Genomic DNA, 21,825 nt, shown 5'->3' with positions numbered 1-21,825 from the left:
TTAGATCACATTTTATATGATTTGATCGACTCCTCAATATAAACAAAGGGAAAAGCAAGACTCTCCGATACAATACAACATGCACCAATCGAATTACACTTGACGGAGAAGCTTTGGAGGATGTGGAAACCTTTACATATCTGGCCATCATCATCGATGACCACGGTCGATCTGATGCAGGCGCGGATCGGCAAAGCAAGAGCAGCATATGTACAACTGAAGAACATCTGGAACTCAAAACAATTGTCAATCAACACCGAACTCAGAATTTTCAATACAAATGTCAAGACAGTCCTACTGTATGTGGTGGAAACTTGGGCAACTACGAAAGCCATCATCCGGAAGATACAGGTGTTTATTAACAGTTGTCTACGAAAAATACTTCGGATCCGTTGGCCAGACACTATCAGCAACACTCTACTGTGGGAGACAACAAACCAGATTCCATCCAGTGGAGGAAGAAACCAGGAAGAAGTGCTGGAAGTGTATAGGACATACATTGATGAAATCACCCAATTGCGTCACGAGACGAGCCCTCATATGGAATCCTGAAGGCCAAAGGAGAAGCGGAAGACCAAAGGACACATTACGCATTAATTTATGCAACCTATTGACTTTCGGAATTCAGAAGAAGAGATAGAGAGTTCTTACTGATGGTGTCTACTAGATATCTCAAACATTGCTGCAAATTGCACCGTATAGATTTTACTTCAGGTGAATATGGAATCTGTGGTTATTTATGCTTCAACATTAAGACAATGTTCACCTTTCAGTTTATGTAGTACAACTAAACACAATACAATGCTGTTCACACTGACATCATCTTATGAGTTGTAAGTTGAACGTGACAAGAATACACTGTTGGAATAAAACTGTTCACTAACAACGTGAAATCATGTAGTAATGACAAGTGAAACATTGGTATTAATAGTATCCTTCAAAACCGTAGTTCATTGATCTTAACCCCACTGGTTACAATGTACAGGTGACATTTTGCATAAAACTGTGCATTTTATTGTCGATTATTTGTTTTTCATCTACAATCGTACATCTTTCAACTTCATTGAATATTTAATGGTTCATACTTGTTTTTGTTTGTTTTCTAGGTTGGCTTGAACCCCTTTTAGATCGTATTGCTTACAATTCGTCAATTGTTGTTGTTCCTGTAATATCGACTATAAATGATAAAACGTTGAAAATGAATTTTCTTAAGGCGGATAATGTTCAAGTTGGTGGATTTGATTGGAGTTTAACATTCCGATGGCATGAACAAACTGAACGAGACAGGAATCGATCTGGTGCACCATATTCACCTGTTAGGTAAATAATGCAGATTTCATCTTGTGATTTAACCAAATTTAATCTGGATTACGTAATATGAATAATAACAGTAAAGTTAATAAGTTAGTAACGGATTATAATATGAATTTTATAAGACGAATAAAATGTTTTTTTTACAATAATTAAAGGTAATAGAGGTGCAAAATTAAATGAAGTGGCGTAGGGAAGAATTATCAATAAATCGTGAGAAGGTCTTGGGTTCGAGTCCCGCGTTCAGGATCGTGAATGCTCACTACTAAGAGGTCCCATGCTAGGACGAAACCACCGTCCAGTATTTCCAGGTTTTCAATGGTGTTCTAGCTTAGATCGACTCGTGAATTCAATTATTAAAAGCTCTATTGTTATTATTCATATTACGTAATGTAATATTATAATCTTTCGATAGCATCATCCTGTTCATTCCCTGTTCAAATATCTTCATGGAACTAGCACTTTAACGTAAAAAAATTTCATATAAATCTAATTTGTTCAAAAACTATTGTCATCAATCTTTTCATGCTTTTACTTAAGTTTTCTTCGTAAAGATTCTCTTTTTTTTTGAAATCCAGTGAAAATCTGTTGGTATTCGAATGTATTCATCAAAAAAGCAGTTAGACTGGTCTATTTTCTGTATTTTAGGTTTTTTTTTTGATACAACCGGTTAATGATAGTTATACAGTATAGAGTTGATTTGATCGTTTAACAGTATATATGAAGAAGTCCAGACAAGTTTGCTAGACGAAACGTTGGAATCATTTAAATTTCAATCGCCGAGATTATTTCAAATATAATTTTCACTTATAAAAATGAGGCCAATGGTGTTTGTTTCGACGCACAGATTCGCACGCCTTAGGAATCTTATTCTCGGACGTGGCAGGCATTCAGTACTTCCAGGTTTTCAGTGGCGATCTGGCTAATGTTAGGATGTGATTTAAAAACTACGAGACTTTTATAATCTTGATATATCCCTTATATCATTAAAAATGATTCTGTCTGAAATAACCCTCTACACAAATAAATTCCTGAGTGTTTTGAACTAGTAGGGAACCCCCTTTTTTCGTGTTTGGATATCTATTATACGCTTGTCATCAGTTACAATCAGTGACATTTCTATTATTTCTCTGATACATGCTTTTTATCTATCAAACTGCAATGGTTACATCTTGACAAAACTACAATTCATTGAATTCAAAGTTTTAAAACCTTTAAGTAAATTAAATTTCCAGAATGAATTCTGAACAGTTTTATATAGTAATGTTAAAAAACACATTATAAACATCTGGTTTTTCTTAATGTGGATTTTCCATCGAATAATTTTCTTACTTCATGGTATTGTCTTTTCTGTAATTAGTTGACTTTAAGATTTGACAATTTCAAGCTAATTAGAGGACGGTAATTGAACAATTCCTCAATAGACCTAAAGAAACAAGACAGAAAGTATGGCTTCGAGATGAATACGTAAACTAATGCTCCGTGAACAGATCGTTATTTATAAATTTAATGAATTAGCTACATATTACATTGTTTTTACTGTCCTTATAATGGTCACTGTAAAAGCATGAGCCAGTGAATATTCAATATTTCTATTGATTAACTAATCATTCAGATTATTTAATTGCCTTTATTGACTGAATGTTGCTTTTCTACATTAATCTCTTTGATATATTATATTTTCCCGGCATTCGCTGCTACCTTGACGTGGTGTTCGGGCTTGCCTATCATGATGAACTAATCGAGCTATACTGGCTGAAACAATCGTTCCTCAACGTCCTCCCATGCCAGACAGGTCGGTTGAAGAGCGGTATGACTAAAAACAACAAAGTCAAGGTCCGAGGGCAAAGCCTTACTTTTGAATGTACAGAGGTGTGACGACAGTAAGGTGTTTTCTTCAGACAACCAGCATAACAGTGATGCTGCCTTCCCGCAAGGAGGGGTAGGGTTAGAAAAGGTCGACCGTAAAAATACACGCCTCGCCTTATCCCACGAATATCCGTCTCCGACGGTAAGGTCCCAACAAGTACGGAGCTAACACAAAAATTACTCACAAAAAGGTCGTGTGTGACCGACCTCAAGCAGTTATCCCTTGGGCACTGCGGTCCGGTCACGCCCCCAGGTCATTAGGACCACTTCTAATCTAATTTTCGTTTCAGGTACCTCTAGAAGAACCCTTACACGGTGTGGGCAGCCGGAACATGATAACAATAATCATACCACACACAGACCTCCAGGTCACTGTGCGCGAAACGCTGTCCCAGGTCTACTAAAACCTCGCTCCAAACTACACATTGAAGCCTTCAACGTACGTACCCTATGCCAAATCGGTCAACAGGCCTCCTTAGCTAAAACCCTAGAATCTCGTACCATCGATGTATGCTGTGTCTCCGAAACACGCATACAGGATCCCAGTGTGGTCATTCACTTGACCTCACCTCGCCGAAATGGAGAGCCAATGAAATACACCCTCCGTGTATCTGGCGACCCCATGACTAGTTCTCGTGGACGTGCAGGTTTAGGCATAGCACTTAGTACGAGGACAGAGCAAGCACTACTAGAATGGACCCCCGTTAACAGTCGCCTGTGTGCTGTCCGGCTAAATGGCTCCGTAAAAACTCGGAAGGATAGGGACACACGTCGTTGCCTTTTCGTCGCTTCTGCCTACGCTCCCACTGAATGCAGCCATGATGATGTGAAAGATGACTTTTACAGAAAGCTCTCTGAGCTTCTTCAAAACGCTAAATGCTCAGACATACTAGTCGTAGCAGGTGATTTTAATGCCCAGGTAAGTAGCTTGAACCAAACAGAAAGACATTTAGGTGGGTGTTTTAGTATTCCGGATCAACGAACCGATAATGGTGATCGTCTGTTGCAACTGTGTTTAGACGATCGTTTATTTTTAGCAAACTAATTTTAAGCATAAGGAGGGACATCGTCTAACATAGCTACCATCTGCACCAAACCAATGATGGACTCAAACAGACCATATTGCCATCAGTCATCGTATGAGCGGCTCGATAGGAGATTGTCGTTGGTACCGGAATACATGTTTAGACTCTGATCACGCTTTAATACGAGCGCGCATTTGTTTGCGCCTCATTAGACGCAGAAAAACTACACTAAGAAGACTCGTTAGAATTGAACTGAGTGATGAGAAAGCCGAACGTAAGTTCCAGAAACAGCTGAGTTCACATTTAAGCAGTTGTGTAACATCTATTAGTAATATAAATCAAAGGGTTACGAAAAACCAGTGGGTTTCTATTAAGTCTGTTGCACTGATAGATTCTTGTAAACTCATCCCATCAAGCTCTGAACACGAAGAAGAAAGAAAGCAAATCAGATCGAGCAGTGGTGGGCAATGAAAGCAAAAGAGATGGAAAAGGCAGCGGCTGTAGGCAGTTCAGGTGGCAGTCAGCTGCTCTACAGCTACCCACTATTCTCCAACAGCCTGAATAGAACATTGAAGTTGGTCCCCCGAATCTAGTTGAAATTTAACTATAGCTAATTTGAAATGAGTAAGAGAAGCTGGTGCAAATGAATTGGCCCCAGAGGTCTTTAAATATGGTAGTCTAATTTTAGCGATTAGGTTGCCTAATATTTAAGCTAAAATCTGGGAGTTAGACGTAATCCTATCTGAATGGTCTCAATCACTTATTGTCCTAATAAATACGAAGGGGTCAAAATCATCCTGTGATAACCATACAGGGATTAGTTTGACTAATATATCATCTAAAATACTAGTCCCAATAATTATCGGGCACCTAACTAAGACTCGTGATTTGCAAACACGAGAAAATCAGGTAGGCTTCAGACCTGGTCGTGGCTGTATCGGCCATATATTCACTATTCATCAGGTTTTAGAACACAGGCATGCTTATCAGCGTCAGACAATGATAGTTTTTCTTGAATTAAGAGAAGCATTCGACTCTGTAAACTGAGAGGTTCTGTGGCAGTGTCTGTCATTCAAAGATGGACCTCAGAAGTATATAAACCTTGTGAAGGATCTTTACTCGAACATTAGCAGTCGAGTCAGAGGTTATGGCGAACTGTCATCTTATTTTAAAACCTCAAATTGCGTCCGGCAAGGCTGTCCACTATCTCCATTTTTGTTCATTTTCATCATAGACCTACGGCTGGAAATAACTTCCTCGTCGACTGAATTTTCAGGAATTGATCTTCTTTCAGGAAATCCATTTATTGACTTAGAAAATGCAGATGACATAGTCCTGTTTGGTGAACACACTGACAAAATGCAGAGTCTTTTTATAGCACTGAGTTACAATGCCAGCGTGTTTGAGATGCATTCCTCTCCCTTCAACGGTAAATTTTTGCTTCAGAATTGACCTGCATCAACACATGAAATAAGGATAGAGAGTCAAGTAGTTGAGTTTGTCAACAGCTTCACTTATCTTGGAAGTCTGATCAGCCCTAAAGGGTTGGTGTCTGACGAAATCTGAGCACGGATTCAAAAAGCGCGTTTCGCTTTGCCAACTTACGTCACCTGTGGCGAAGACGAGATATCCGTCTATCAATTGATGGGTGAGTTTACTGTGCGGAGGTTCGTTCTGTTTTACTTTACGGCTGTGAAACGTGGCCATTAGGAGTAGAAGATACATGTAAATTACTAGTATTCGATCACAGAAGTCTTAGAAATATCGCTCGCATCTGCTGGGATCACTGGGTAAGTAACAATGAGGTTAGATGCAGGGTATTAGGGAATGATGGTAAATCAGTTGACAAGGTTGTCAATCCTCATCGACTGAGATGATTGGGCCACGTATTACGCAAGCTCAACCACCGATTCGACAACGCTCAATGCTAACTAGTGTTGGAGACGGTTGGAAGAGAGTTAGAGGTGGCTAGCCCGAAATGTGACATCAGTCCATAAAGTCACTAACTTCTAGTCTGAGCCATGTTCGAGATGCAGACTACTTGGTTGGAGTCCACGTGACTGTCGTAACCAATGGTTGGAGACTGTGTGACATAGTTCAGAATTGATCATAATGGCTTATTTGTATACATTCTTCGTGTTCCCTTAAACATGGAGATTAAAATCGCTTTATATGTTTCTCTCTACAAACTAATTCTTTCTTCCTGTACTATATCCTCATACGCAATCCTTCTTTTGTACATTAATACTATTGAAGAGACTACTTCTATGAATCCAGTGTTCATCTCGTTGTGTTAATGAGGTATGGCATCTTGGACCGATACATATATGTGCGTTATTCTACATTGTTGCTGAATAACTGTCTGACTGTTCTTCGTTTACGTTGCATGATATAACAGTGTGTGTTTATATTTATATAGTTTTTCTATTTGTTATTGACACGTGTGACCAATCAGCCATTTATGTAAAGAATATGTTCGTTCTATCGGTCATTATTTGGCTCCATTTTTAATGGAGAACACACTATTGGTACACCGCTTGGTTGGATTTCTTATGATTTAAAGATATATATTTATTGATAAGTGTACATTTGTTCTTGATTCGGTTCCTTCTCACACATGTTGCTGGTCTGTATCCGTTTATAGAAAGTTTATGTTATGAATATTAGACTCGTAAGACGCATAGTAACAGTAATTTCATTTTGATACTTTATAAGGAATGTTATTAATTCTTGTTTGTTATCCATTTACATTGTCTTATTTATCCTGTTCACTACATCTAAACTTTTTTATATCAGATATAGTCGCTATTTCAAGAGTGTTGGTGTTTTCTTGTTCATTCATCATATTATAATAACTACTTAGAAATGATAACTATGATGTTTACTTATTGACTTGATTGTTTGTCATTTTTTGTGATTACAATGTTGATGTACTCCCAACTTAGTTCCCAAAGCTGAATCCGAAAAGACTGACTTATTTTTTTGATGAAGGTAAGTCAGTATACTGAGGTAATCAGACAATATGCCAAATAACTTGTAAAAGATACTGACGCGTACATAAACCATGTCAGCTTAAGTATATATCACGACAGCAACCAAAAAATCAAGCAACCCATTTAAATCGATTGAAATGATGACATGAGAATTTCCTGCTCAAGTCACTTCGAAAATGGTGTTTGAGGTCATGTTATCCTTGACTTAATCTCTTTTTGACTTTCATTTCTATCCCAATAAGAGTGTTATAATTAAATTATGGTTTAGGCAATACAAAAATATTTCTGAAGCTGATTTCTTAAATTATTTTAATGCTTCAACAGTCAATGTTCTTTTATTGAAAACTTAGATCAGGTAAACACAAAGTGCATTCATGTCATATTTTGTCAAATAAACCATTGTGTACAAGAATGAATTGAAATTTTTGATATTCACACTTTATGTTTCACTATCGTGTTATCATGACTACAATAAACGTAACCATAATGCATACTCACTGAATTGATTATTAGTTATTAGATTTATTTAGAAAGGTCTATTTTGAATTTCACTGTTAATCATTATTTAATGAATTGTTTATCAATTGACTCACACTTTCAACTATGAAAATACTAAATCTCCACAAAACCTCTTCTGATAATTATAATAATAATCATATGCTCACTAGTGACTGACTTTGAGAGGTAAATGCAGGAGTTCTAGTGAGAAGCAGTAACCAGTGGAGTTCAAAACACGTCTGTTGTGAGATATCAACTCACTCTCGGTTAAGGGCTCTGGCTCGAGACTGGTAGGTGCCGGTTTCGAATATCGCGAGGCTAGGTCGTGGGTGCGCACTGCTGAAGAGTCTCACAATAGGACGAAATGGCCGTCCACCGCTTCCAGGTTTTCCATGGTGGTCTAGCTTCAATTGACTCATGATTTCAACTATAAAAATTGTTTATATCCGTGCTCTATTGATTATAACGAGTATTTCTATAGAGGTTCTAAATTGTAAGACACCAAATAATAATAATAATACACGTTATTCAATAATGATTTATCTATATGTTCATAATTTGATTTATATTTAAAGGTCTTTTAACAATATCATGGATTTTAAATGTTTATACTCCTGTAGAAAAGTGATCTAATAATACAAAAGGACTACTTCAACTATTAGATTACATTATCACAAGGGGGTTTTGTGGAGATTTTAGTAATTTTATATAGTTGAGATCATGGTTCAATTGAAGCTAGACCACCATGGAAAACCTGGAAGCACTGGACGGCCACTTCGTCCTATTGCGAGACTCCTCAACAGTGCGCATCCACGATTCCGCCTCGCGAGATTCGAACCCAGGACCTACCACTCTCGCATCAGAGCACTTAACCGATAGACCACTGAGCCCGTATCCAGCGGTGTCAATGTCTAACCTCAACCAATCCACATATACATACATATTTGATCCTCAAAACACTTACCTAAAATTTTTGTTATCGAAGAAGCTTTACATTATATAGACTGTATAATTTAAACTTGATTATCGAAACCTGTATTTGATAAATAAGTAACATAATCTATAGTAGTATTTCTAATTTTTTTTAAGAAATTCTATTTAGTATTTTATAATGTCAATCCATAGTTTCATTAAACATCAAAACACAAGCTTGAATTTGTGTTGTTTTAGTATTACAAATGAGTTTATTTGGTATTTGTAATATGATAGTTGTTTGTCATTTACACTTTATTATTATTATTATTATTATTATTATAGAGTATAAACTAGTATACTCTCATCAATACACATTTTGACATAACATTCTTCTGAATACATAGATCTATATTTATATGAGATCATTTGTAGTTTACTTTAATGCTTAATAGGCCTTTCGAAATAATCTGAGTGTTATTATTATGATCACTATACGTTTTTACTGAAATTGAATACTTCTTATGTAAACATAAAATGCATACACAATTGATTTGATTATAGTTAATACTAATGATTACATTGTCGAGTTACAACTAATAAATGTATTATTAGAAGGGGTTTTGTGGAGATTTCAGTATTTTCATAAGTGAAAGCGTGAGTCGATTGAAGCTAAACCACCAAGGAAAACCTGGAAGCACTGGACGGCCGTTTCGTCCTAGTATGGGACTCCTCAACAGTGCTCATCCACGATCCACGATAAGAACTCACTGAAGACAATTGGTGAACGGTTGCTCAACTTCATGGATTGGTTGAGGTTAGACATTAGCATCATCGGATGCCGGCTCAGTGGTCTATCGGCTAAGTGCTCTGGTAGGTCCTGGGTTCGGATCTTGCGAGTGCGAGATCGTGGGTGCGCACTGCTGAGGAGTCCCATACTAGGACGAAACGGCCGTTTAGTGCTTCCAGGTTTTCGATGGTGGTCTAGCTTCAATTGACTCATGATTTCAACTATGAAAATAATAAATGTATATTTTAAAGTATTTTCTTATTTACTGTCGTAATGTTTGTGCTCATTCCTATGTTGTAAAATATTTGAGAAGTCTATGAAAATAATTCTATTACATATCATACTTTCGTTATATTATTACCTTTCTTGTTGTAATAGTTGTAGCAATTAAACATGCAAATGACAATTGTTCTCATGAATTTCGCTTATAAACGGTTTCAAATTCGTTCGCGTGTGTGTGTGTATGTATGTGGAGGAAGATTTCCTTTCATGTTGATTAATTGAAATGATATATTTATTCTACTCATTCTCAAAAAATCTTTTGATATGATTTCATTCATTACTAATTTGTTTAGGGTTTTATTCTTCTTACTCAGTATTAGAGTTTTATATGATAACAATAGTAACATTTATTGGTAGTCAACATTAATTGTATACATTCTCTCACACACATACCTACTATAATAAATACTATTTGTTGTATTTCTCTTTTAAAATGTAGTATTTTTTAACAGTTGACTTGACGTGTCGATCTGATCTAGATAACCATCGGAAAGCTAGAAACAGTGGAATACCGTCCCGTTCTAGTTTGGGACTCCTCGGTATTGTGAATACGAGATCCTGCACATGAGACCCGAACCCAGGACCTTCTGTCTCGCGCATGAATGCTTAACCTTTAAAGGACCGAGCCGTCTAGCATCCAGTGGTGTTAATGTCCAACTTCAATCCATCTCTGATCTTGCGCAACCCTTCATATATTGTTTGTGGTAGATAGCTGTCTCACACGAAACACCGATTGGACTCTACTGGTCACGACTTCTCACTAGAATTCCAGGAAATCCATCTTGAAGTTAGTCACTAGTGAGCAGATGATTATTATTAGAATGGGGATTTGTGGAGTTTAGATCGACTCGTCCATTCAACGGTTACATTACTACAATCTACACAAATCCCTGTACTAATATCTATTTATCATGATTAGTAATCTTTTTTCAGTTGCATGAAAGTGAATATAATCACATTGAATTGCCATTTCAGTTATTAATTATCTGTTATACAATCTAAAACATGTGTATAATTAACCTAAATGAATAACGATTATTTCTATAAATTACTAAATCTTCCCATATTATAGTACTAATTCTATTAACTGTTGAAGATCATTGTGTTTATATGAATATCTACATGTGTACGTGTGTATTAAAGATAGTGAAATACTGCAACTGATATTCTACAGATAAAATACGTAATCATATTGGTTCTTGAATGTTTCAATGATAATTTACATTACAAACTGTAACCATTTCGTGAACCATTAGGCACATCTACAATCATTCATAAACCAAAGACATTTATTTCTCATAGTGAGTTTGATACTCCTAGTTCTATAAGTCAGCGTATAATAGTCATTTTGTCACACAGCGTAATCCTTATCAAGTAACCATGGTGATTTCTCGACCAAATTTAAATTAAAGTGGCTACACAAGTCATGGGTTGATCTTGTTGACTTGTGATAAAATTTTTTTCCAATATTTCCATTGGTTTAGACTGAACAAATCTCTTTAAAACACTTAGATAAGTGCATAAGAATTTACTGACATTACTTAAGTCATAAGAAACTAGTGAACACTGGTCTTGTATTCATTAATTTTCACTATTTGGCATGTTTTTATTCTTCAGATCACCTACCATGGCTGGTGGTTTATTCGCTATAAGTCGTGAGTATTTTAGTCATCTTGGAAAGTATGATTCTGGTATGGAAATATGGGGAGGTGAAAATTTGGAACTGTCATTCAAAGTAAGCAAAAATGTATATATATACTTTCACTTTTTTAACTCAAAATGAAAATTTCCTATTCTTGTTCTTTCAGTTTGTCTTTTGTGTGTTTGCCCAGTCAGTTGAGACGTAGTTTTATTTCTGTCGTACTCCCTTGAATATGCCTCATCTATTTTAAATGGACAGCAAGATTCCAGAGAAATTTAAGAAATTTTTAATATGGTTGTTTTTCTATCGTTCTCACGATAAATATAGTATTGGTAATGATAACGATTTTGATGCTTTATTCTGACTAGTCAACGATGCCTTAACATTACTCAACATTTTGCGGAATCTCATTTCACTTATGTTCATGTAAATGCTACATCTTATTGTTGCTTCATCCTTACTGTAACTGCTGCTTTGATATTGAAATGGTGGATATTTGTAGTTCAGGTGGATGACTTTTCAAGCTTTGTGTACTTTGGGAGATTCATGTTGTTGATGAGAAGCAGGGACATAACTGTCAAGCTTGTCTGTGGCAGTAATCCAATAGATTTATACCTGCCAGAATCGCTCGTTTCTCAAGTTTTTAATATACTAAGTATGTCGGTCGAAAGCTTTAGGACTAGAATGAGCAATCTTAAGATGTTAGGGTTATGTCGTACACCTAAATGTAATTGTGAGTGACAATAGTGTTTTTCTCTCGGAAAACTCTACAAATATCATCACACTGTCACTGGTGGTAATGCCTAAGAAATACTAATTTGATCCACCGAAAATTCACAGAAAAAAATGTAGGACTAGCTTTACGCAGTTGTCCTTCAGCCTCTACGGTTCACACTCAAGTAGTTGAAATTATTACTAACCCAGTTTTCATTCTCTGTACCTCAAGCAGAAATATTATTACACCGTCTGATCAACCAACAAGTGACAACTGCCCTCAGATTTCTACCTCGAGATATCCTAGAAAAATTCGAATACTGTCTTAAATTTCTACACGTTTTGATAAGTGATCTATCGATGAGAAAGGTGATATGTAAACCAGAGTTCGTCCGATAATGATTTTTACACGTTTATGTGATGGAATGAAAGACGATAAGTTTTGTAGACAGCACTCCAATTACAATTTAAGATGAAAATTTTTATATAAGATCATCCCTACTTTTTCTAATGTAGTAAGGAGTAAGCATCTACGTCGTTATAGTTCACTAGTATTTCATCGCTAGTCTATACAGCAATCTCGAATATATAATATATCTGAAATCGGTATAGGAATTATAGTAATTATGGTTGTATTAATTTCCCCCTTTCTCATATCGTTATTTATAAGTATTTAACTACAAATGGCTTTGTCCTGAAAATATAACTAAAATACAGGATGACATTTCCCATCAAGGGAGCTATCAAATAATGTTGTTCGTATACCTAACAATAAATCACAGTTTCTTACGTTTGACAACTAATAACACTACTGCAACCCCCCAAACTGAAGTCAGTGAAGCATAGTTCGAACTCGAGAGGTGATTGCATCGAGTAAGGTCTGATAACCATTCGTCTGTCATCTGACTGAAACATTCAACCAAATGTTAGCTTGTTCCAAAATACAATCCATATGTATCAATAGTTTATTCGAATTTCCTGAGGTAAATCAAAATATACACGTAATTATTTGAATGTTACCCATACAATTCATGTATTTGCCTGAACTACATATTTTCTATTCACGTGTAATGACAGTCACAATTTAATTTTGATATTTGCTTGCATATTTATGTAGGCGGTTAACTGGATTATTTCGTCTTGATTGGTATTTCCGTTCTCCATTATTTATACTTGGACAGCTTAATCTAGATAATTGAGCGAAGCAAACAACAACATATAGTTTGTAAAATATAATAGCCTATTTTCGACCACTTTGTTTCATTTTCAACTTTATTTTACTACAATAATATTCAGAATCGTTCGTTGTATATGAGCAGTTGAATTATGTTTCAAGTAGAGTGACTGTATAGTGATTTAAAAACAATAATGAAATGATAGCCATGAAAATAGTTTCTAAAATGCTCAATCGAACTGGTTAACATTCGAGTGATGTAATGTTGCTTATAGCATATTATAGAATACTACTACTGTTTAAGGGTTACAACTGTGAGTACAACTGTGAGAGCGATTTACAAACTTTCATACAAAATACCCATCTCAAATCAGATAAAATGAAACTGTGTTTGATATCTCATTTATTCTACCTTGGGTGATTTAACCTAAATGCTTGATTGTCTACTTTTATGGTGACTAGCATTGTATATTTAGAATGCTAATTACTTACTTACGCCCGTTACTCCTTTTGGAGGAGCATAGGCTGCGAACCAGCATTCCCCATCGAACTCTGTCCTGGACATTTCTTTCCAGTTGATATTCATCCTTTTCATGTCTAGTTCCAATTCTCAACTCAGTTTGTTCTTTGGTCTTACTGTTTTCCGTTTTTCCTCAGGATTATGAGTTAGCGTTTGCTTCGTGATGTAGTTTGATGATTTACGTAGTATATGTCCTATCCATTTTTAACGTCCTTTACTAATTTCCTCTTCCTTCAGTTGGAAGATGGTTTGTTCTCTCCCATAGTAAGTTATTACGGATGATAACCAGTCAACGGATATTGAGTATCTTGTGTAGACAATTGTTGATAAATACTTGTACAGTTTTGATTATGGTTGCGTTAGTTCTCCAAATTTGACCTCCGTACCGTATAATTGACTGTTTTGAAGTACTTATTGTAGATTGTGACTTTGATTTTGATTGACTTTTGTTTTGAGTACAATTTGTTCTTTAACTGGTGATTGCTTACCTGTCCTATAAATAGTGATATATGAGTTAGTTACTCGTTATTAGACGTTCATTAATGTACTAAATAATTTCAACACACATTCTTTATGATGGTGCATCTTGCGGCCCAAAACCTTTTAACACGTTGAAGTTAGTGCTTCTTTTATTCCTTTCCAATTTTTCTTTATAGTAAATTTTCTTCTGTGGGTAGATCTTGGGAGACACAGAAACTGTTGTTGAGAGTTATCTCGAATTCGTTGAGTTTTTCAGTTTGTCGAAGGGAGGCTGTACTGAACGTTCGTAATGCTGTTTCTTCAGTTTTTCAATGCTTCTTTAGCTTCAGTTTCATCTTGGCCACAACCATGTGCTGATCTGAAGCTATGTCAGCTCCTCTCTTTGTTTTCATATCTTTCATTGACCTTGTGAATGTTTTGGTGATGCAACTATGATCAATGTGATTCTCTGACTTACTTGAAATATGTGAGGTTGTGTTCGATGAAAATGCCACTTAGCCATTGTGCAGCGCACTCAGTCATCACGAAAGAAAATTACAACATGGCAAAATCCATACCTCCTACTATTTTTGTTATAAAAATTATTTCAAAATATCTACAATTGTGTGACTAAATAAGTGAAAATAACTAATTACCATTTACGATACACTTAGGTGATCTGATAACGTGAAATTCACCCACGACCGCGATTAAACGTTGTTCTTGATAATTGTGATCCTTTTCACAGTTTCAAATCGTTGTCATGCTTCGTACTGATCGAATGTGTACAGGATAGCTGTTAAATAAACGCTTATTGAACCAATCGGTTAACCTTATGAAACACCAATAACTGACTTTTCTTGTTATGGTTTATAGTATATTCTACTAAGCGCTTTTGTATCCGTAGATTCAAAATATCTTTTCCTACGTAGTTTTTTCAAGAACATGATTAGCTAAAACTATAGACTCTGTACTTAAGCATATCCTTGTATGCTAACCCTGTAACATAAATTTTGAAATAATGCACATGGAAAGTGATAACCATTCAAAATCCCACAAATAAGAATATTCTATGCTGTTAAAAAACCTACTCTGGCAATCACGTTACTTGACCACCGACTGTTGTGTTATATATCCAAAATAAATTTCCGTTATCTCTGCTCATATACTTGGTAATTTCTATTAACACTCATACATAATCTGCATTTAAAATTCGAGCACACAAAACTGTATATAGTTAGGTACTGAGTTACAATATATTCGCTTTACAAACTACATTTATGTCTTTTTACTAAAACATTTAATATTCGCATTTCTATTTAGTCGTTTATAAGCTCCATTCAATAGTCTAAAGCGATAAATAATTACTGTATCAATTAGGAGTAATCATTTTACCAGATTGCTAATTTAACTAAAGTTGGTTCAGTGATTGTAGAGATAATTATCAAATAATTTAAGAGTTCAGTATTGAAGTAATTACAACCCACTTATCATATGCTCACTAGTGACTGGCTCCATGAGGTATTTCCTGGAGTTCTAGTGAGAAGCAGTAACCAGTGGAGTTCAACCAGGTCTGTTGGAAGATATCAACTCACTGAAGACATTGGTGAAATGGTTGTTCAACTTCGTAGATTGGTTGAAGTTAGACAGTAACACCGTTGGATGCCAGCTCAGTGATCTGGAGGTTAAGTGCTTGCGCGCGAGACTGGTAGGTCCTGGGTTCGAATCTCGCGAGGCGGGATCATGGATGCGCACTGCTGAGGAGTTCCGTGATAGGACGAAACGGCCGTCCAGTGCTTCCAGGTTTTTCATGGTGGTCTAGCTTCAATTGATTCATGATTTCAAGTATATATAATAATTACAATTTATTTAAATGTTAATATTCAATAAGTGTTTTCTCGAATATTTTCAGTAAGTTTATCATATAAAACGGTTATATCATTCATAATTTGAGTTTGTAAGTTTTGACCGTCTTTCAACGGAACGGAATCAGAAAATGAAAGTATGAAAATAATTTACTTCCAAGAATAGTTCCTTTGAAGAACTGAGATATTAGTTTTATGATCATTGATAATTTTTCCAGATCAAAAATGTTTTGTAAACATTTTACACCATTGGTAATCGTATATTATTGACTAACATAGTTCAAGATTCATGAAACAAATGGAGTTTTAAAGTTTTCTGATAAGTTCTCAATTCTTGTAGAAGAAATTTTGAATATAATCAAAGATGGATAGTGGCTAGCAGTGGAATCCAGAACGCGCGTTTTTTCCTATTTGGGACTTGTCAGCTGGATGTACCTGCATCCTAGAGTTGATGTTCACTCTGGGACTCGAACCCAGTACCTTTCGCTTCAAACGCCATCGCGTTATCCCCTTGGCCATAATAATATATTTTTAATATCCAAATGAATAGAATAATTAGATTTTCCAGCGTTTCTGACTCAGTATAAGCCACTTCTTCAGTGAATGAACAGCCAAATTAAGAATAACCTAAGTTTGTATGGCACAAAGGAACAAAGCAAGAATATTAGATGCGATCAATCAAAAACAGGTCTGAACATATCATTGTCATGTCATTTCGGTCAGGGTGATTTATATGCTACATGTATGGAAATTTGTGTGTGTGTATGATCAGGGATAAAAGAATGTGGTATTTGTGGTGAGAAAGAAATGAGTTTGATTTGTATGTACGATAATAGTGTGAAATATGAATGATACCAGACATGGTAGCTTGGATAGATAGTCCAAGTCGGCTAGATAGTGAAGCATTCTTTTTTATTGAGAGCAGTAGGATTAGGCATTATATGGAAAGCTACTCTCCTTTCTTTGTCGTTGGAAAAGCCGTTTTGTATCATTTGATGTTTTTGATATCGATTTGATGGTTGCTGAAATTAGTTTAAACTGCTATTGTCGATTCAATTTGAAGTCTATCCAGTTCCACGGGATTATTAGGTGACTTCTTTGTGTACCTGATATATTCTTTGGCTCAAGTCAAGATTTTGCGAGATGACTCTCCAATATAGAAGGCATCGCAATCGACATATCCTAATTTGTAGATATAGTTCTGTGTTGGAATAAAAAGGATTTCTTTTTTGGAGCAAACTAAACTATTTTGAAGAATGTTCGTTGTTTTGTAATATACTTTAATCGTGTTGTTTTAAAATTTTACATTTTGAGTATTGAAATTATGAAGTATGCAATAACTACTAAATCATGTTCTCACTTCTTTCCTCCTCTAAATCTATACATCATTTGTGATGTGTACTATTTAGGTTTGGATGTGTGGTGGTATTTTAGAAACTGTAGTCTGCAGTCTTGTTGGACATATTTTTCGTGGTCGTTCACCATACAAATGGAATGTTAATGTAAAAGATCCTCTGAAAAGAAATCTACTACGTTTGGCTGATGTTTGGCTTGATGATTATAAACGATTTTATTATGCACGTATTGGATTTAAAACTGTAAGTCTACTACACTTATATTGTATTGGCTTTTTATTAAATGTATATAACTTATTATACTCAGGGTTATATTACTTGCACAATAAGTTCAGACTAACCTTCTAAGCTCAGTGGTCTATCGGTTAAGTGCTCTGGCGCAAGACTGATAGGTCCTGGGTTCGAATCTCGCAAGGCGGGATCGTCGATGCACACTGCTGAGGAGTCCCATAAAACAACGTGTTGAATAAATATTCAGTTAGAGGAACAAAACCTTTGTTCTAACATGTTTCCTTTTACGAACAAAATTGACATTTACTCTAAAAATATCTTTCTTCTCATGTTGATATCAGTTATAATGTGTTTTGGATTCATAATTCTCTATATAGTTGTCTTCATTCATACATAGTAATGAATGACGATTCCGTCTTAACATTGACACTTATGTTGATTTGAGGAATTTAAAAGGGTTATGATAAGTAGGTTCACCAAGCCACCTAAAATTAAACATAATCTTTTTCTTATTATCGTGTAAGGGTTCGGGCCATTTCATTGTAGATATTACCGGCTGACATTTGACTATTTTTGTTGACATTTGTATATCTTGTGTGGATTATTGACTGAACCATTGAAAAGCGCTCACTAGATCCTTTTTACAATCAAAATCCATCTTTTCTAAATACTGATGCTTATTTTCTGAAACTATTCAATAGGTTCTATCGATTATGTCTTTTTCGGTGTACACATAAATCTTTAAAGTAAAATACTTTCATAAAAAGAGATGGATAGTGGCTAACAGTGGAATCTAGGACGCGCGTTTCGTCCTATTTTAGAATACGTCAGCTGGATGAACCTGCATCTCAGAGTTGATGTTCACTCCGTGACTCAAATAGAGTAGCGTTTGCTTTAAACTCTAATTTTGTATTGGTTGTTTGAATCTTCATATTGATAAATAAATAATATATTTGTAATATCCCAATGAGTGGAAAAATTAGATTTTCTGACGTTTCGTGACTCAGTGTAAGCCACCTCTTCAGAGAATAAATAATGGCGTTTAGGACTGCAATTAATCAGTCACTTATTGGCATATGTACAACCTGTGCGGTTGCCTCGATATTGCCTGAATTCACAAGCATTCTAGGCAGAGAGGTGAATTTGTTTTCATTCCAAAACCAATAAAACTCAATTTTTAGAATGTTTGTAATAGTGTGTGTATTGTATAAGGTTATTTATTAGTATTTTTGATCTGGTCGAGAATTAGAATTGCAGCATTCATTTCAGAGTACACGTTGGATTCATAAGTGTTTTCATGCTCTTTTTAAATTAAAATGCAGTAATTTTCAGGAATATACGTAAACAAACTGTGTTTTTTGTTCTATGAGGTACAATTAACTTTTAGCGAATAATTGCGTAATGAATGTTTTTTTCCATTCTGTATGCACTCTGATTTAGATTGATTTTGGGGATGTTTCAGAACGCAAAGCCTTACGAGAAAAACTGAAATGTCGCTCATTTGATTGGTATTTAACTAATATTTATCCTGAATTATTTATTCCTTCGAAAGCTTTAGCTTCTGGTGATGTAAGTTACATTGTGTTGTACAGTTTTTGTTTTCCATCAAAATTAATGTTTAATCATAAATTATTCCCAAAGTTATGTTTGTAGTTTGTTTTATATTATTATAAATGATCAACTACTGAGTAGTGACCGATCTCATTTATGCCGTATCCTTCTGAGTGCTAACTGAACTATATCAACCATGTTGTAGTTCGGTCACTAGTCAAAATAACTCGACGTTGCGTTTGCCATGATGGAATGTTAGGTGGTTGAACATAAAAGCAAAACCTGAACGAAGGATTAGCTCTAGTTGGCTATGCTTATGTAGGCGTACCTGTAATGTAGATGTAACTAACGCTCGCTCATTCGGCTTTACAGTTTTAGACGTTGCTTGTATGTATGGATAAAATGGGTATTTTGACCAGAATAGATAACAGATATTGATTGAAGCGAACGGTACTGGGTTGGAGTCCCGGAGTGAACATCAACTCTGCGATGCAGGTACATCCAGCTGACGAGTTCCATATAAGACGAAACGCGCGTCCTCAATTCCACTGCTAGCCACCATCCACCATTGCTTATAAAGCTTGTGACTTAAAGCAACATCAAGGCAGTGCGCACTGGATGCACATAGGCCAACAAGAAACTGATCAATCGCAGACCTTATTAACAATAGAAAGATACGAACAAATAATACCAGGTGAACTTAATTAAGAAGATTCCATGTTTTACAGTACGAATACACGGAAGTTAATGAAAATTCATGTTTTCAAAGATGATATGATGCTAGTCAAAATACGTAATCATGGTTACATGCACCGATATTTTATTTGGCTACAAACAATGATTAGTACATCATTCTATATAATTATTTTGATTACAGTTTAATTTACCTCTGTTGTACCAATATAATCTTGTCTAATGTAAAACATTTTCTTAATATTTATTCAAATAACTTTGATTTCATCACTTATTAGACAGAGGTTTCAATGAAATCCATCTGATAAATGGTTTATTTTTTCAAGAAATATTTATAGACTTGTTTTATCATATTTGAACTAACTTACTTACTTACTTACGCCTGTCACTCCCAATGGAGCATAAGCCGCCGACCAGCAATTTCCAGCCCACTCTGTCCTGGGCCTTCCTTTCTAGTTCTATCCAGTTTTTGTTCATTTTTCTCATGTCTGTCTCCATTTTCAGCGTAATGTGTTCTTTGGTCTTCCTCTTCTCCTTTGGTCTTCAGGATTCCATGTGAGGGCTTGTCATGTGACGCAGTTGGGTGATTTCCTCAATGTGTGTCCTATCCTATCATATTTGAACTACATTTTCTTTTCTGTTTTACATTTATCCGGATAAGAAATTTAGCACTTTTTTATGGTCTACGAATTCTGAAGCTTTTTCGAATCAATACTCCAGTTCATATTGTTCAAAATGTCTTCTGTTACCTTTGTTTATGTATTTCAGTCCATCATCCATGAATAATTTCCCTTAACCATAATATCGGACATCTCCAATGATATATTCTGTCATGTTTGTTTGGATTGTCTTATTGGTGACCTTATAAGAATTGAGAAACACACTTCTTTGGAAATGTCATTATGCTATATTGAAATGTTATTTCGACATGAAAATTTGTTCCTTTTGTTTTAGACAAATATTAAGCATAGTATGAACGTTGAAAAGCAGAATATGAATAAAACTGAGAAACTATTTTCATAGATAATACTTTTTATATGATGATCCATCCTTTCCTACTGTGGTCGCGGCGGATGCATTAAATTTTGAAATTGGAAGAGTGATTTCACATATCTAACCCGATGGATCTGAGAAAGCCATATCAAGTACAGCTAGATCGTTAACTACAGCAGATCGTAACTACAGTTAGATAGAGGAGAAAGTTATAAAGACGTTTCACAAGATGATATTTGGACGTCAGTTAAGCTATTAACTGTTGCTGGTCACATTTGGGTCTAATAAAGAGCTTCCGGTCTATACAGCAAACAGACTGCAACGATTGGGAACTATAGCCTTCGGTTACGACTTCAATATTAAATACCAGCCCACTACTGATTTTCGATAAACTGATGCCTTGTATAGACCTGTTTGGTTCACAAGTGAAAAGTGAAGATGATACTTTGGTGTCAACAATTGAGACGAAAACAGAATTACACCGAGTACTGGAAGACTCTATCGATGGTTACTCGTGGTTACAAGTGGAAGGGACATTAAACTATTCATGTCAGATATTATTTGAAAAGTAGATGTTCTGTTTCAATGGTTCAACTACTTCACTCCCTATCCTTAGTTCAGGTGTTGACGCAGGCCAGTGCTCAAGCAACAATTCGCATTTAGAAGAGGAGAAACGCATATCAAATATCCTGACATTGTTGAGCAGTGCTACCAAAAGACTGAACTTTATTAGCGTCTTCACCAAACAGGACTATGTCATCTGCGTATTCCAAGTCAATAGATGGACTTCTTGGGAGGGGATCAATTCCCGAGAATTCAGTCGACGAGAAAGTTATTTCCAGCCTCATTTGAATGAATATTGAATAAATCTAAATTAATAAAGATATATTCCTTGGTAGTTTTCATCTTGTTTAACAAATATATATATATATATATATATATATATAT

The 21,825-nt window shown here is 35.5% G+C and overlaps 1 protein-coding gene across 1 annotated transcript in view; it reads left to right on the top strand.

Annotated features, from left to right (window-relative positions):
* The window catches only part of Smp_005500 (n-acetylgalactosaminyltransferase, putative), a gene marked incomplete at both ends in the record, with an annotated part of 45,815 nt that overhangs the window by 18,175 nt on the left and 5,815 nt on the right, over window positions 1–21,825 (top strand). The window contains 4 exons of the mRNA XM_018790595.1: window positions 1,107–1,320; window positions 11,298–11,415; window positions 17,464–17,652; window positions 19,081–19,209. Coding sequence (XP_018646112.1) covers window positions 1,107–1,320; window positions 11,298–11,415; window positions 17,464–17,652; window positions 19,081–19,209 — 650 coding nt within the window. The remainder of the gene's footprint in view (window positions 1–1,106; window positions 1,321–11,297; window positions 11,416–17,463; window positions 17,653–19,080; window positions 19,210–21,825) is intronic.

The sequence above is a fragment of the Schistosoma mansoni genome, assembly GCF_000237925.1.
Source record: "Schistosoma mansoni, WGS project CABG00000000 data, supercontig 0049, strain Puerto Rico, whole genome shotgun sequence".
NCBI lineage: Eukaryota > Metazoa > Platyhelminthes > Trematoda > Strigeidida > Schistosomatidae > Schistosoma > Schistosoma mansoni.
This window is presented reverse-complemented; position numbering and strand designations above follow the sequence as displayed.